This window comes from Boleophthalmus pectinirostris, unplaced genomic scaffold, assembly GCF_026225935.1.
Source record: "Boleophthalmus pectinirostris isolate CB_2022bp ecotype Guang Dong unplaced genomic scaffold, ASM2622593v1 HiC_scaffold_1, whole genome shotgun sequence".
In the NCBI taxonomy this organism is placed as follows: domain Eukaryota; kingdom Metazoa; phylum Chordata; class Actinopteri; order Gobiiformes; family Gobiidae; genus Boleophthalmus; species Boleophthalmus pectinirostris.
In genome coordinates this window covers 22,390,986-22,409,118 of record NW_026570970.1, presented here as the reverse complement: position 1 = coordinate 22,409,118, position 18,133 = coordinate 22,390,986, and the positions used below count along the sequence as shown (strand labels likewise).

Sequence of the window (18,133 nt, the reverse complement as noted above, 5' to 3'; positions counted from 1 at the left end):
CGTCCCAAAGAAAAAGTAGGAGCAGCGTTACCGGTACTAACACAAGAAAAGTGCTGTCCTGGATGTCCGCGCCAGCAACTGGTACAACTGAGGTTTGGACTGATCATTTTGACTGAAGTTTTATTGAAATTTTTGAATACTGACTTCCAGTGAGAAAACAAAAATAATTGTACATAAAAACACCCACTCACCCACACACTTCTTGGTCCGGTGTGCACAGAACACCTTCATTTATAATACATTTATCATTTATAATTTCCCTAAATAAATTAATACATGAATAAATGAATAAAGAAATAAAGAAAGAAAAAAAGAAAGAAAGAAATAAGAATATATCAGTACTGACCTGGATTATGTCCCAAGCCCATATCAGCCAAAGTCCAGTTTTTATGTTTGTCCATGGTTTATTGAGTCAACTTAAGCAATTAGAGTTCCCAGATCTTTTTTCATCTGTCTCTTGCCTTGTTCAAAACATTTTTTTCCAAGACAGAAATCAGTTCATTAAGCCCCTTTTCAAACTCTGGCCCTGTTGGTGCTTTTATAATATTTGTCTTTTTTTTGACAGATATTATGGTGCCCAATAAGATGGCTGACTGCATATCAACAGGGATCCAGTGAACATTCAGAGGCTCCAAACAGCACAAAGTCTCTGTCTGGAGGAAGTGTCCTTGAATACCTTACCAAAAAGAAGAGAAAGTTGGACCACAACATTTGTATTAAGAGACTGTCCCAAAACAAGTGTCACACTTTTTCTGTTGAACTGGATGACTTGAGCTGATTGCTAACATGCTAATGAGTTTGTTACAAGATTTGTTGCTTTCAGCAGGACGGTGGATTAGACCTTCATTTTGATTTGGCCAGCAGTGCATATCATTCAGTATTTCATTCATGACACACAAGCAATTCAAAGTATCCTATGAAGTTGAAAACAAAGTCTGACAAGAACATAATATCCTGCACTCTTTCAGGTTCAGCAGCTGAACTTTCTTGCAGCTGTAGCAGGAAGCTCTCAGAAATCTCAAAGAAACAATTGTGAGAATAATTTGTGAAGCGGCTGGACACCACACATGTAGAATATTTAGAGTTTACACAGGGAGCTGTTGATATGTGACATGTCATGTTGTTTTCAGACTTGTGTTCATGTCTGTCAGGTGGAAGGCAAGAATCGATTTTTCAATATGTTTTTTTTTTTCCTAATATGCAAAATCTTAATGGGAAATCCATAATGATTAAACTAGCCCTTTACGTTGATGATTAGGCTTCTTTCTCAGAAATCAATCCTCCCTTACCCTACTCTAGACTTGTGCTACTAATCTAATTTAAAGAAGACATTATGCGTTTTCAGATTATTTAGTTTTCCCTGTATCACAGAGTCATATTTTTACTAGCAGTAGGCTATTAATCTAAAACATCTTAATAATAGAAACAGGCCCTTTGACTTTCTGTTTAGGCCCCATGTCGTCATAGTGAAATTTCACCATTACAAACAGCAGATTTTCATTTGACTGTTTTTATTGTTTTTAATGGCTATGTGACATTTTGAACCCTATGACCAGAAGTCTCTCTCTCTTTTTTTTAAGTACTTTTTGTCCCTGTACTAAGGCTTCAAATGCAGGAATATTGAAACATGCATGAATAAATCAAAAATACAACTTTGAGTAAGCTAATAATGAGGGAGCACAATTATAGTGTAATTAAAAGAATACTTAAGTTGATATAATGTAATATGTCCTCTTTTTTGGATGCATTGTGTACTACTACTTTTATCAGACTTGTTATTTGTTGTAATAGTATAGTATCAAGTATTTAAAAGCCAAATTGTCTCTTTGGGTTATGAACTGTGGGTTTGTCTCTGTGCGACTGTTATTGTCCTGTTCTCTGTCCAACACCCACCTGGACACTGTGGAAATTAGCAATACATTATCTCTTATATAGTATTTATGCCATATGTTCACATGTGTATTGTCCCTTTTTAAATAAGAAGAAGTAACAGTAGCATCTCATTAGTACTGATATTTGGCAGACATAATAACGCTCCTTTGTGTTTCCGTATGTTAAACCAGTGCAGATCCAGTTTTCTCTGTGGATTGTGTAGGAGGTTTGGGAGAGGATGAGGTAATGCTGAAAGAGATGAGATGATTCTAGAGCTGGTTTGTCAGACGACGCCTGAGAGACTAAAGAGACATTTAGATGCTCCACATGGGGAGCAACAGTTGTTTAATGGGGTATATGTCAGGCTGCGTGGGTGATTTCTGTCCCATTCAGTTGGATTGGTACAATTAATTATGTATAACGCTGTGTCCTGAAGCACAGATGGAGGTTGGAGATTGGGCTAAAGAAAATGTCTATCATCTCAAGTATTTAGTTTTGTGTATGAGGCTTTTACAAAAAGGTGATGCTTTTGCTTGTGCTGTTTTGTCATCTACACTACCACTCAAAAGTTTGGACACACCATCTCATTCAGTGTTTTTCCTATATGTTTGCTTCTTTCGACATTTTATATAATTTAGAATTTTGTTCACTGACAATGGCAATAAAACTTATTCTGATTCCAGGCAAAGCAAAAATATCCATGAAAACATGAATATAGAGCATGCACAAGAAGATGGACCTGAAGTAATTCAGGTAAGTGCTTTGAGTGGTTAGACGTAGCTAAATCTTGTATTAAAAAGTACTCGTCTTATACGTAACACAGCTGAGAGCAAAGTGCTTTTAAACTGCAGCCAATGTTAACTTCCTTCCTTCCTCATTAATTTCCGATTGTGTGACTTTTGGGTATTTCTGGCTTGAACTTTCTGGCTATAACCCGTGCTGTTATACTGTCTCTAAAGTGACACCTCAAGAAGACATGAAGTGTCATCCTTGTCTGAGTGCAAACACACGCATACTGTTGCTCCTTTGTTTCTCAACTCAAATGGGAGCCTTTTCATTTTGTGCTGTGGGGCAGGTCTCTTAAATGTTTCAGCCCAGGACCCATGCAGCTAAACCAAACCAGGACCCCGACTGGATAATAAAACTGATTGAACATTTTCAAGTGCCAAAATTTAATATCTCAGTGGTATATTGTGTTATTTGATCAAATTTCATAAAAAGACATTGTTTTAAATTTAGTATTTGTGCCATATGTTCAAATTTGTATTACTGCATTTATAAAGTAATCTATAAAGTAATAAAGTAAAGTAATAGTAGCATCTCATTAATAGTGATATTTGGCAGAAATATTCCAGTACATATCCAGTCTTCTCTTTGTAAAAAGTGGTACAAGTAACAATTTCAAGTGGCAAAAACTTTAATATTATTTGTCTTTATGTATTAAAGGTTCTACATTACACAAAATTGACTCTTGTTGTCTTTAAGTCATGGTAGAACATTGTCACCTTGTCAAAAACATACCTGGAGTTGTGTTTTGTTTGAGTAATCCTGCTTTATTAGCCTGTCTACATCCCCAAAGTTCAAAATGTTCTGTTCCACCTTGTGATGTCACGAAGCTGCAGTTTTTGACAGCTCCTTTTTACCTTTAGTTCAGTAGAGATTGGCAATTCCAGGTCTGAAATCATCCAAATGATTCTAGTGAATGTGTATGACATTTAAAAGCACAGTGGAGCACTTTTTGTACTACCACATGACATCACAAGGTGGAACAGAGAGTTTTCTTTTTGAGAGAAGAACTCCCCAGATGAGCAGGTTTTCTATGTTAAACGTATGAATGAAACAAAACACAACTCTAGGTATATTTGTGATAAGGAAACAGCATTATAACATAGATCAGAAAATGGCACAATATGGGCCCTTTAAAGCATAATTTAAAAAAGTATGTCATATGTAAACATCCCATGTTAAAGCAGCCTTTCATATTTAAATAGCCTAATATAAACCCCAGTAACAGTGTGGAGAGTGTGAAACCATTTGAGCAGGCGCTTTCAGATGCCATTAGTCCACATGCCGTCCCCTGTGTATTCTCCCACATTTGTTGCATATGTAGCTCCTATAATTATCTCCATCACATTGTACAACCTTAGATCCTCTCTGTTTCTGCGCCATAATGAACACAATTTACTGTAACCTTACCCCATTGTTAAACCAGTCAGGGGCTTTAGGAAAACAATGCGAAATTGCATCTGCTTGTAATGCGGCGATTGAGTGAGCTGACAGTTATAAATAATTTGAACCCTTCGCCTCCCACAACGAGCCAATAAAACATAATTGTGAATGCAACCACAGCACTCTGAATGTTTACTGAGCTATTTCCAACCATTGCAGATGTACAACGTCTGTGTTTGCTTATTCCACTCCAGTGTGAGAGAAAGCTAAAGTGGACTGCACATCAGTTTTGAATATACAAGGATTCCAACAACAAAAATGATACTGTATTTTGGCTTTACTTGCCCATGCTGTTTACACAATTGCATCTAAAATCTTACAAATGACTGGCCTATATTTTGCTTTCTATGTGCACTACTGGAGTTGTGTTTCGTTTCATTGTTTTAGTAATCGTTTATTATTATTCTACATCTCAAAAGCTGTTCCACCTTGTGATGTCATGTAGTGGTCGTTTTCAAGTTCAATACAAATGGGAAATTCGGGGGCTAAAATTTGCCTAAAGATTCAAGTGAAGATGTATGGTGTTTAAAAACACAGTGGAGCACTTTCAGTACCACCACATGACATCACAAGGTGGAACGCGTCTTCTGGTTGAGAGAAAAACAGATGTTGACGTGTTAAACATGTGTGATTAAAACAAAACACCAGGTATGTTTGTGATGAGGAAACAACAGTATAACATAGATCAGAAAATAGCGCAGTATGGGTAGTATGGGCTCTTTAAAGCAAACTGTTCTCTTCATCGCTCCCAAAGAGTTATGCAGCCAAAACAACCAAATTGCAACCACAATATTTCTGTAATAAACCACAATAGCTATTATGTCTAAAGTATTTGTTAAAATGAAGTCAAGTCAGGCAGATAAACAATGTTCCCTTTTATTAATAAATTATACATCTATACAATATATCCTTAATAAAACTGCAGCTATACAAATCATTGAGAAGAAGTACCACATTATTACCCATACAGCTAAAACACTCAGAGGTATGTTCATTCAGATAAGGGCCATCAGAGGAGCATCTCACTGTCAGAAAAGGGACATGCGCTGGAGCTTCAGATCCACAGTCTATAAAGAAACCACTCCTGTCTCTTCACTTCTGTAGCACACTGCCAGAGTTATGAAGACAAATCATGACTAATAATGAAAGGACTTTAAAGAACCCAGATTACACAAAATTGACTCTTGCAAACCATTCTAGCCATGTTAGAATGTTGTTAACTCATCAAAAACATACCCAGAGTTGTGTTTTGTTTCATTCACATGTTTAAATAATCCAGCAGTATTAGTCTGTCTACATCTCCAAAGCTCAAAATAATCTATTCCACCTTGTGACGACCGTGTAATGGTTGTTTTCAAATTAACAGCTACATTTTACTTTCTGTTCAGTAGAGATTGGAAATTCCAGGGTTAGAATCATCCAGATGATTCTAATGAAGGTCTATAGAGATGTGGAGCACTTCCTGTATTACAACATGACATCACAAGGTGGAACAGAGTGTTTTCTGTTTGAGAGAAGAACTCAGCCTAAATATGCAGGATTTGTGCCTTAAACATGTGTGAATGAAACAAAACACAACTCCAGGTATGTTTGTGATGAGGAAACAACTTTATGACATAGATCAGAAAAAAGTGTAATATGGGCCCTTTACAGAAATCCTGGCCCTTTTCACTTATGTATATACCAAATGGGAGGATTATGATAAAAAGCTGGTCACTTTAAAGAAGACATATTATAATTTGTTCTGGTATTTGTGATAATCAACAACAAAACAAACAAAGAACCACAATACAGAGCGAGGTCATGGGGCAAGTGAAAACCCTGTGACTACAAGACAATGTTGGAATTACTCAAATATGTCTGAAATCTTCAAAATAACCCATGATGAGGGGCAAATATAACAATACATAAGAGTTAATTGTACATAATATGTCATCTTTAAAGTACAAAAGTAGTGGTAGTAAAAATACAAGTACATTATCATCAGTAGGACTGGTAAAGAGAAGAAATGTGCTCTACATTTCACACGGGTTCAGCTTTCAGCATGCTCCAGTGAAAATCAAAAGACATGTGCCTCTAAAAAATCAAAACACAGATAAATGACTAAAAATGATTTGCAGATGAGAGATTCTTCTAGGACTAAAGGAATGCTGTCTAAAGCACAATCTATGCACTGCTTTGGTGTCCGATTGCAGTTCTGATTTCTATTTCTATTGCACCACTTCAGACAGTAAGGCAAGGTCGATGTCTACAGTTTAGATTTGGACACTGAACCTAGTATGTATTGGTTTTGTGTTCAAATGCACTAATGTTCGATTATATTTGCAGTGTAGCAAAATTTTGATTTAGAAAATTGTGGAAATAATTTAGGAGGATTTTAGTAAATATTTAGGTACTATTTACTTTTTAAAATATTAAGTACAGTTTCACATTGATAGTGTTATGTATGCATTTCACTTTGAGGAACAGATAACTGAACTAAAAAAGACTGTGTCCACAATATTCTAATGGAACTGTTAAGTCAGTTTTATTCTATTTAATCAATATAATTTTTCCATGCTTCTTGGATATTGCAGTGAAAACTTTCTTTTGAAATGAATATCAGAGTGAACCATGGCTAATACTTAACGGGCAGATGTCGACCATGGTTGGAAAATTCAAACTCCTTGTCTCGATGCTGTGTGGGTTGCACAACAGAATGACAATAAGCTTCTCTATATGTAAATTGGAACTGCCTTTGTGCAAATCACACCAATAAATTCAAAAAAGTTGAAGAAAAAACTTTTATGCATTTTAGGCACTCAGTAAAGGCAGTTTCGGCCCCTATTCTTCCATCCTTCTTCTTGCAACCGCCATTACACCTGGTCTAGAGTACATTTCCTGACTTGAAATCCAGCTTTGGAAAAATGGAAATCAGCAAGTTGAGGGTTTCAAACACAACATTAGATTTTGCGCACATTCAAAAAGGCATTGGTGCATTTTTGTTGTCCATTCCATAAGGCATAACATTAAGACCACAGATAGATAAAGCAAATCTCTTCTTTGCATTTTACCTGTTTGCTGATGGGCTCTCTTTGGGTGGTAAGTGAATAAATAGTCTCTGAGCGCAAATAGGGCTGTTTTCATTCTACTCATCTGCAGTGTTGATTAATTATCCATTGTGATCCAAAAATGGAACCAGTGTTAGGAAGTAACTGAATACATGTACAGAGAATATGTATGTGTTATAGAAAATGCATAACAAACTGTGAAACAAATATAAATCCTATGTTGCTTGTTTATACTATAATTTAAATGCAACCCTGCGTGAAAGTGTTCAGAATGCAGTACTCTGGTTGGATTATGTATCAGAATATGTTAAAAAATACATTTTAATGCAGGTATTCAGTATTCTGCAACTAAATACATTTTCTATTTCTTCTTTTCATCATTCAATGGAACAGTACTGAATCAACATTGTGACTGAAAAAATACTGGAAAAAATAACCAAAAAAAGGCATGTGGTCATAATGTTATGCCTTGTCAGTGCATGCCAACCTCTTCTAACGTTCATCACCCAGGTAACGCGTTTCAAAATGACAGCAACCCTAAAGCAGTTTATTCACCAACATCTAGTACACGTCACAGCTGTAGAGGAGACTCCGCCCCGTCCTTCTGGTTGGGCGTTAGGAAACTGGAGGCCACATACTTGTGCAATGTTCCTGCGTGATTTCCAGGGCACAAAGTAAAGTCTATTTAGTCTCATAGGATGCATCAGGCACGTAGCATCCACCCGTGGGTCCATTCTGGAGGTATTTTGGTGGATCCTGGAGTCATATGTAGTACTCCTTCATGCTGTCCCGTACTGAGGGGTGGAGGTGGGTCTCTGTAGGGGTGTAGTCCGTGTACATGGTGTGTCTATGCTCCTCCTTGATGCTCCTTTGGGCTCTCCTCTGCTGATACAAGAGGCGAGTGACTACTGCTAAGGCGCATCCCGCAATGAAGACCACGGCCGTGACCACCCCTGGCCAACAAGAAAAATGCATTAAAGGGTGTAAAAGGTAGTGGGAAAACAACAACAGGTTAGATTAGGGAAGAGATCTTGGTCCTCAGAGAAATGTGTATATGGTACAAAGTGGTTTGTATATATTCACGCTTTTAAGACATCTATGTGTTTTGACACTATGGGCCAGGGCTCAAGGGAATATGTAGTTTTCCAAGAGGCCAATAGCTTGTTTATGTAGTGCAAAGGCCAGACTATTTTTATATCTCTCATAAAGTACTGCTATTCGAAACTGGTTAGTTTGAGATATTTAGCAGGATTACACTGATGAAAAACCAGTGTATGGTCAAACAGTGGTTGACATCATACCATATGAATTTTACATATTCTAGTTATTCACCATGATGAGTTTATAAGAGAGTTTTGCTGTCATGGTAATGCTAACAACAACTAGCATGCTAACCACACACCATGCCAAAATCCAATAAAGTCTAAAACTGGACCTGATTCTAAATCTATAAATGAACCAATCTAGTTTTACCCGATATTAACCAATAATTTCATTTATTACATGAAATATTCAATTGTGTTACGCAACTGTTATTTATCCTTCAAATAACTACTGAACACCTTTGTATGAATAAAGGTTCTAAAATTCTGACACATTCTAAGCCAAAATCAGCCTGTAAATAGCCTAATCCATACAATTTAAGGCCCAATCATGAAACCAATACCTGATCCAGACAATTTTTCAGAATCAGCACCGATAATGGTGAATCCCTAAGGCAAACTTATTCCTAACATACCATATGAATTTTGCTATTTCTAATTATTCACCGTGATGAGTTTATAAGAGAATTTCCGATGAGTTTTGCTGTACTGGTAAAGCTAGCAACAACTATCATAATAACCACACACTTCCTGATTCTTACATAATAAAATGCTTATGATTAGATGCAGACAGTCTTGTTTTGACATTAAGAGCTGCTTATAAAATATATCTGTACTGAGGTAAACAAATTGGGCTCATATATATGAGGAAACAAAAACAATTTACAAATGTTCTGTAAAACATGTACATTTTCCTCTGAAATGGTTGAACATTTCAAAAGAGAACAAAACCTGGCACTTAATTATTCACTAGTTATTTTGCCTTTCCCTTATAATTTGCACCTTTCAATATAACGATTAGTTTTGTCAATCAAGGCTTAATCTGATTCACCACTTAAAAATACCCTTGGTTGAACAATGAGCACTATAATAAAAACAGTATTAAATCCCTTCAAAGCCATTGACTAGGCAGGAGCCAGTTCTCTATTTCAAAAGCAGACATGTTTCCCGTTAAAAGATTAGCACAGACTTGAACTTATTTTGCACATAATTGTCTAGGTGTCTGTAATGGTGATGAGGTAGGGATGAATTAGGAGTGGAATAAATAGTTGGATTGACAAACAACATACAATTTCAATTAGAGCACAAGATAGAATGGAAAACAGTAAGGCAAAACAAACCTGCTATTACTGCCAGATCCTTCTGGGTATCATTACCATTCTGCATCTCTTCTTTATTGGCGGCACCTTGATCTAAGTCAAACAGAAACACAGCAGTTCATTAACACTTCATATAGGCACAAGACACAATCAATTTAACTTAAGCTTCTGTCTTGTTTAAAGGCATATTTGTATTCCTTTAGCACTACACCACTTCTCAAAAATCACGTTCCATAAATTTGAAGTTTTATCCTCAATATAAATGTCGGTCCACAAAATTCCTCAGAGTCTGACCTGTAGTAAAGCCTTTCGAGTAGGAGGGTAATGAAGTATGGATTTGAATTGAGTGAATTGGGGAAAAAAAGAGCATTTTATGAAGGGAGAAGATAGGGCCTGGTGGGTTCATTGTTTTCTTGGTTATTTTTATTGGTAGCTAAAGTTTAGTGCTGACAAAGAACTCCAGTGATACAATGAAATACAAGATGTAATACGAGATATAAACGGCAGATATAACATATTAATTTCACAGTCTTACACTTATTTAGTTTAAATATCCATATGTTATGAAATTAACAAAAACATTATAAAAATATCCTTCTCGTCTTTGTGGAGATGTCGCAGTAATGTCACATACTGTTAATTTATCTGTCTCCATGGAAACAAGCAGGTGATGCCATTAGGCTAGGTTATGCATTCATACTTATGTATTTTTTAGGTGTTGAGCACTTAAAAAAAACAAAAAAAGTTGTATAAATGCAACGTAGATATGTTTAGTGTCGCACCAGCTGTGGTTACACACACACTTCAAATCTGAGCAGTAACACATTTGTGGAGTTATAAGATAATTAGAATGAAATGTAAACAGCATTTGGTGTCTTTCTGATCTTAGTCCCACAGATTACTCACATCTGATTTTGTGATTTACATGCCTTTGAAATAATCTTGAATGTCCAGAAATATAATCCACATATATCAACATAATAAGCAAATTTTGATGTGCAAGATTGTGGTGACTACCGGAAAAGTTACATAGTGCATCTTTAAATCTGCATACTCTTCTTATTACAACACAAATTTGTCTGGATTTGGATTTGTCTGGATTTTCAAAGATAGTGCACATTAGATTGTTAACATTCAGTTGTCTGAGTTCCCCACATGATAGCTTTGGCCCCTATATTACTACCGTATTTTACGGGCTATTAGGCGCTCTGGATTATTAAATGGTCTATTTTCAAACTTTTTACACAAATAAACCGCACTGGACTTTAAACAAAACACAACAGTTAGATGGGTCAGTGGGACTTTGTTTGGCGCGTTCACAGTGACTCTGGGCTTTGTTCAATTGTGGCGTGTAGGGAGGGTGCTGTCTGGGACCGCTGGATTGTTGGCGTGTTCACAGTGACTCAGTTGTTCAGTTGTGGCTCAGAATCGCACATTGGACTCGCTTTTTCGGTTCGTTCCTTCGTTCCGTTCCTCGTCGGTGTGGAGTGATGAGTGTGGCTGAGGGTGTTTTTCGCTGCACGGTCGCTGTCTGCTCCGTGCGTGTTTGCGTGCGCTGCGGGTGGTGCAGCTTTGTAGTTTACTGAAGTCGTGCTGGGACACCCGAGTGGATTCATGTTTGGGGCCCTCTGGATTGTGGGGCGCACGGTCGTTTTTTGATGGGGTTAGAGGCTTAAGAGTGTGTCTAATAGCCCAGAAAATACAGTATTTGAGTTGGACTGGGGTAGGTGATTGATTATGTAACATTTCAAAATTCAATCAGCAGGTGTTGGCAGATTACTGCACATTTGTACACTTTTGAGACTTTGAATGATGTTGAGTTGACAAAGTATAAAAATTACTTTCTTTGAATCCCATGATGTGGACTTCATAGTTTAATGACTAATATAAAGTGTGGTAAGTGCGGGCTCAGAGCAGCACTTGGAAACAGGGGCTAAGTGCAGGGAGACGGATCCATTAGTCAGACCGTAATGTGCCCACAGGTGGACACCAGGTGGAGGTCAGCCTTTGAAATGCTAAACAAACCAAGAGCAGAGGCACACCACAGCTTTGGGGCAAGAGGAGAGGGAGCAGAGCCAGCACTCTCATTTGAAGTCCTGTGGAGTTAGCCACTACTGTACTACTACAACTACAGAGTGGAGGGGAAAAGCCTGCTTAAAATTATTCAAATGCTACACTCAAGTATCACTAATATCTTACACATTGAAATCAGACAGTATTTAAATTAAATTTTTAATGTAGGATGTATGGATTATGGCTAATTTATCACAAACTATTGTACAATATAACAGAGGTGATTTGTTGTCAAAAGGGGAACGCTAAAAAGGGAAAGCCTGCAATCAAAAAAGTTATTCAGGATTTAAAAAACTTGCATTATGTAACTTTTCTGGTTTAGGCCTCACCACCTGCTTATTTCTTTGCCAAGAAAATTCCACGGCATGGGATGAGCGGGGTCACTTCTCCACATATGGAGATTGGGCACCAAACTGTGGAACATTCCAGGCAGAGCAGTGAACTCCATAGAGCCAAGCAGGAGGCAAAGTCCCCACAAGAAAATGTATAATAATACATACATATAATGCATAGTGCACCTTTAAATGAGAGTTACTGCATATAATATTATAATAGTTAACCTGTCATTGTATGAGATGCTGAGTCTGCCAGTACTCCACAGTTAGACTGCACCAGTGGGCCTCTGATGGTGACGAGTGAGCTCCCCCTGTTGGTCAGCGCAGCCTTTAGCGGAGCCACATGATTGAACTGGACAGAGGACAGACAGCCCACGAACCCTCTGGACGCTGCCTGCCGCACCTCCTCACTGAGGACCTCCTGTCCTGCTCAGATGGAGGACACAGATATACAGATACATGGAGACAGGAAATTACCAATACTTCACACTGGGGGTAATAGGAGAACTTACTGATGACTTTGCCCAATGTCAGGGATCTGATTAGGAGCAGCTCTGCATCGGATGACAGCGTGTACTTTCTGTGCACGTCCTGGTCGATCTGGTTGAAATCAAATAACAAGTCGGTTACAAGAAACGTACACCGAGATAACAGCTGCGTGGCATTTCCGAGACGCTATAGATTAGGAATTGTGTTGATGGCGAAAACATATCCAGCCGCAGTTAGCCATTAAGTGATTTAGACCGTTCTCTCCCCATCTCACACCGGTCTCTGATGCATCACTTGACACGATGACCTGCAATAAAGCACGCCGTGATTACACGCGCTGATGCTTAATAAGAGCGCCCGCCGTAACACCTATAGATCAGCTTTGTGGCAGCAGGAATAGATTTCATTTCAGTGAGAAATTGATTTCAGCCCGGCATGCATACAATTCATTTAACTGTTTAGCTATTTATGCCGTTTGGATAACATGCCAGAAATTGTAAACAGGTGGGATGGGTTTTTATTGCAAGATATGAGATAATTCAATATGTTGCTAGGAGTTTTCCTAATTATATTTTCACTTCGCATATTTTATGTGTTTTATGTTATTTAAAGGTGAGTAGCATTTCACAGCACAGTGGAATAATTTAGTTTCCTTCTGCCCTGGCTAAATCAAAGGTAAAAATAAAACATGGGATTTGAAATCCTCAGGGCCTTCACCTGACATGAATGGCTTTATATAGTGTTCATTATTTCAAATTAAATAGAATTCTTCAGACATAGTGTAACAAGCACATGCTTTGCTTTGGCATTGTTAACAAGTCTGATGTCTGACCAAGCTAAATTTAGCATTTTGTTCTTATAATAGTGATAAAGTTTGTAATAGGTCACGATTACAATTACACATAGATAAGAGGACTCACTCTCAATACTGTGGATGATTTAGGCTTTTAGGCACATTGACCTTTTATGTTGTATGAACATAAAATAATGTGGGTTTGGAAAGAGGCCGAGCCAGAAGAACTCAGGACTCCACAGTCTGTGGAGGTTCTTTTTACATTCATAAGACATAATATTATTGGCTAATAAAAATAATGTATATATATTTTAGCTATAATATCTTGCATATATATGTCTATAATATTTGTGTTCAAATGTAAATTTTGTTAGAAATAAAACAGGGTTAAACAATAGCTGATTGCACTGAAGTTTGTTAGCCTTTCATAGAAAGCAATTTAAGCTACAAAATTATCAAAACAAGTTTGGTAAAGCTATTTGGACTTTAAAATCACAGAGCATTCTGGACAACCACTGGAGAATATAAAATGAGGGGGTCTAATTATGCAGGTTCCCCAACTCATCAAATTGCTTCTTTTAGTTTGTCCTCTCTCTTTCACAGAGCCATTTCTGAACTAATAACTTGAACTCAGTGATGCATATAACGTCTGTCCACATGTTCTGAGTTTGGGTGTGTAGTTTCCCACCTGTATGTAAACATTGCTGCTGACTCTGTGGATGTGGACCCTGTGAAGTCGCCCGTCTGCTAGATTACTGGAGCTGGGACTGAGCACGTCTGGATTTATGCTCTTCTTCAGATGATACCAGATCTGCAGACTCCCTGGACACAAAGACACAATCTACACGTCATCCTTCAAAAAGACGGCACCAAACCATCTGTCTACTTCTTTAAAATACTTCAATGATAAAACATAAGGAAAAATTACACCTGTCCTCATATGCTCCTACTGCTTCATAAAACCCATAGACTGGCTGGTGGTGAAGTATAGTGCCAAAGTTTGAGAAAACTAAAGAAGTTCTGGAACTAGAAGCAAGAGGCAGCATAAGCAAGTAAAGACCTACTGATGGGTTTCAGTCACACAGTGGTGGAACGTAAAGTAAAATTGGTAAAGTACAGTACTTAGAAAATGTAGGTATCTGAATTTAGTAGATTTTAAAGTGGATGCATTTTATTTTATTTCCTTACATTTTTGAACAGGACTGAAGTAAGTATTTTTTTTAAATTACTGTTTGACCTGATGAAAAGGCTGAGGATTTGTTTGTAACACATTTGTTTTTTGAGCAAACAAAACAGAACAAAGGATTCAATTGTTTCTGTTGAACAAAATTCAGCACAAATCTTTATCAAAATCACTACATTTGAAGCTTTATAAGAGCTCGAAATCTCTGCAAAATACTTTTACTTTATACTCTTGAAGTACAGTTTGAAGAACAGCTACTTTAACATTTTTACTGAAGTATTTTTTTTTTACATGATACTTGTACTTTAATATTTCTTTGCTCTGGTATCTGAAAAAATGAGCCACTGCGGTCACATGATATTGTTCCAAACAGCTCAACTGATGGGACCTAATTTTATATTGCTTAAAATAAGGCTGCTTCAGTTAATTGGAATAATCGTGAATAATTGACAACTTAAATAATCACTGACTATTTTGATACCCATCATTGCTATCTGGAGTAAACAGACTAATATGTTAGTATAATATGTCATTTGCAATCAAAACAGGGCTTATCAGGACAAAAACACCATTATTTGGAATTTATTTTAAAAAGTACTCAAAAAGTATTAATTTACCCCTGAAAAATTTTCTTTTTCAAGGGTAAATGCTTTTTCATCCCAGAAACAAAATAATTCAAAAATATCAAATTGTTCTTTTACTAAATGGAATTAGCCATGTTTGGTATGTCCAAAGACATAAGACACAATTCTAAAGTGAGACTAAACACCTAACTCTGCCCACAACCACATTTCAAATAGAGCTGCTAAACTGGGCAGTACCTGGAGGATTAAAGAAAAGAGGGAGAGTGGAGGAGGGGTGAGGTCTGGACATATGAGGTTCAGTGTGATTGGTCTAGCAGGTACTTCATTTTGATCCATATTTGACCACAAAGCTGCAAATATAACTAGTTTACAATAAAATTGAAAAATAGGGACTAGGAACAGTACAATAGTATTAAAACACCTTATACACAATGGTAGCAAAAAAAGTTGATTTAGTATTCCACTTTAAGGATCACCAACAAAACTTTACTTCAACACTTCAAATTTCATAACCAAGAAATCCTGCCAAGCCCTTTGAATGCAAACTTTTACACAATACTGTCTGTATATCGAAGAAATATGGCCTTTTCCTTATAAATGGTCCGTCTTTATTTACGCCTCTACGGTTTCTGCTCAAGATATAAAAATATTTCTCTCTCTGCTCCTCACTTGCAAGTCAATATCTGCTCAGTGCTCCTCCCACACACACTCAGAGGCAGATCAGAGAGTGTGGAAGTATGCATTGTCAAGTGGCAATGGGTCAGTATTGAAATGAACAGTCGTTCCTATAGAGACGCTGTTTACGGAGACGTGGGTGGGGCTATAAGCATTATCATACGTGAGTTGTCAGGATCTGTTGGTGCTTTCTGTTTCATTTTAATAGATCCATTGCAAAAGACAGGAAAGGTGATGGAAGAGAATGGAGGAGGATGGCTTGAAAAGCAATGTTGAGATCATTTCACCCACCAGCCCATTTGGCAATATCTAGCTGTTAAAGGTCCTATATTACACAAAATAGACTCCTGTGAGCTTTAAGTCATGTTATAATGTTGTTACATCATCAAAAACAAACCTGGAATTGTATTTTGTACCATTCAGACATGATGGAATAACCCTTTATTGTTAGTCTGTCTATAGCTCCAAAGCTCAAAATGCTCTGTTCCACATTCTGATGTCATGTAGAGGTAGTTTTCAAATTAACAGCTACCTTTTACTTTTTGTTCAGTAGAGATTGGCAATTCCAGGGCTGAAATTATCCAAATGATTCTAGTGAGGGTGTATGGAGTTAATATATAGGAATATATGACATCACAAGGTGGAACAGGGTTTGAGAGAAGAATTATGAAGTAATATGAGCCCGTTAATATTTGTGCCATGAATTCTGACAGCTAGATACTACTCGGAAGCCTACAGTGGAAGGACCGGTAGGGTAAAAACAACCTGATCCATATGGAATGTTAGCTTTAAATTCCCTATAATGTTGTTTCTCAAATTGTGGTACATGGGGTGCATCTGTTAGTACCTCTACAGATACAGTATTTGTTTTATTTTCATTCGTCAGTATCTAAAACTACCATATACAGTCTCATGTTTAGCTTTAATTCAGGCTTAGTGAAGTCCTGGTATAGATAAAGTTTTACTCGAAAAAGGCAAATATTATTATACTTAGGTGGTACTTAGTGTGAAAGCTTTGAAAACCACTGCCCTGTAATGTTACATGCTTGTATGGGAGTTAGGATCTAATAATGTTATTTAAACTGAAGAATTTCCGTATACCTAATTTACCTAACAGAGTAGCACACCCACATCCTTACTGCGAACTTGCTAAGATGCAGTAGCACTATCAATACTCTTTTTAACACACTAATGATTTTACATAATAACCCACACAAGATGTTAGCAACAGCAAGTGTCTGGTACTAACAACCAACTACAAAAATACAATAATAATAGATCTATAAAGGGTTCACGGCTTCATTATAACTCAAAGACAACACTGCTAATGAAATTATCAGGAAGGCAGAGGCTAATTGCAAATAAATTATCTCTGTATGTGATTTTCAGCTAATTGTGGATCTTCTAATCACTGTCTAGCTCAACTCTTTGCGGCTCACCTTTGCGAATGGAATTTTAATACTGCCAAACTTAAACATTTGCTGAATATGTGTGTACTAATTAACACTTTAATATACAAAATTTTCACCAACGCTATCATCATACCATATATATTATCAGCTGGGTTTTACAACACAGGATACAGGGCAAAGGGCTCATTCAATTATTTCGCAGCAAGGTGAATATTTATACTCCCATGTTAACAATACCATTCAATTTAGCTCAGATATGCGTCCATGAACCCTCTTCCACTTTCAATGGCCAGTGAGCTGTGAGGTCAGGGACTTTAACTATATTCTACATTCACTGAAGCCCTTTGAACCTCGAACCAGTTCTCCTAACACAAGCACAGAACATTTTTAGATCAAGGCCATCAAACTGACCACAAGTATGGGTAGGCAATGTTGAAATAACAATATAAATGTTGATACTTTTTTATCAGTCCAATAGCATGATTCAGATAATAGAATGACTACTATCACTAAAATGTGCTGAAGTATGTCTGTAAAAAATGTACAGCACAAAGTGAATGGTCAGTAAATTTAACAGGAGCAGAAATATAACTCATAATCTCTAACTTTCAGTGAATGTATGTATATTACTGTGTTTCTACAACTAAATCTTGTATGTTATAGGTTGTTTACAATAAACATCTGTAGTGAAAAGTATATATTGGTGCTTATTAATTTTTGGATAAGTATACTTGATTATTTCTATTGCACATTGAGATGAATTAATTTATACATTTTAATCAAACAGGTTTTAAATACGGTGACTGAAGGCTACACAAGGATTTTAACAAAGTGTACTAATATAATTTTTTTTTTTTTAAACTTTTATTTCTAAAATACTGCTTTCTTTGCTAATAAAAGGTATTTTGTCATAAGTCTGAAAAGTACAGATAACAATAACAACAATTTAATAGGTAAGTCTTTAGTCACAACACTGCAGTTAAATAGGAAAGGTAATTTATGTGTAAAAATGTCCA

The 18,133-nt window shown here is 36.8% G+C and overlaps 1 protein-coding gene across 2 annotated transcripts in view; it reads right to left on the bottom strand.

The window, feature by feature from the left end:
* Positions 1 to 7,913: 7,913 nt before the first annotated feature.
* LOC110156156 (contactin-associated protein-like 5) overlaps positions 7,914 to 18,133 on the bottom strand; it is a 73,799-nt gene continuing 63,579 nt past the window's right edge. Inside the window, exons 18-22 of one of the 2 annotated variants that reach the window (XM_055149598.1) lie at positions 13,952 to 14,085; positions 12,494 to 12,581; positions 12,207 to 12,410; positions 9,595 to 9,666; positions 7,914 to 8,104 (exon numbers count right to left, since the gene is read on the bottom strand). In XM_055149598.1, the coding sequence (XP_055005573.1) occupies positions 7,914 to 8,104; positions 9,595 to 9,666; positions 12,207 to 12,410; positions 12,494 to 12,581; positions 13,952 to 14,085 (689 nt within the window). The remainder of the gene's footprint in view (positions 8,105 to 9,594; positions 9,667 to 12,206; positions 12,411 to 12,493; positions 12,582 to 13,951; positions 14,086 to 18,133) is intronic. The other variant, XM_055149603.1, reaches the window with a different exon arrangement.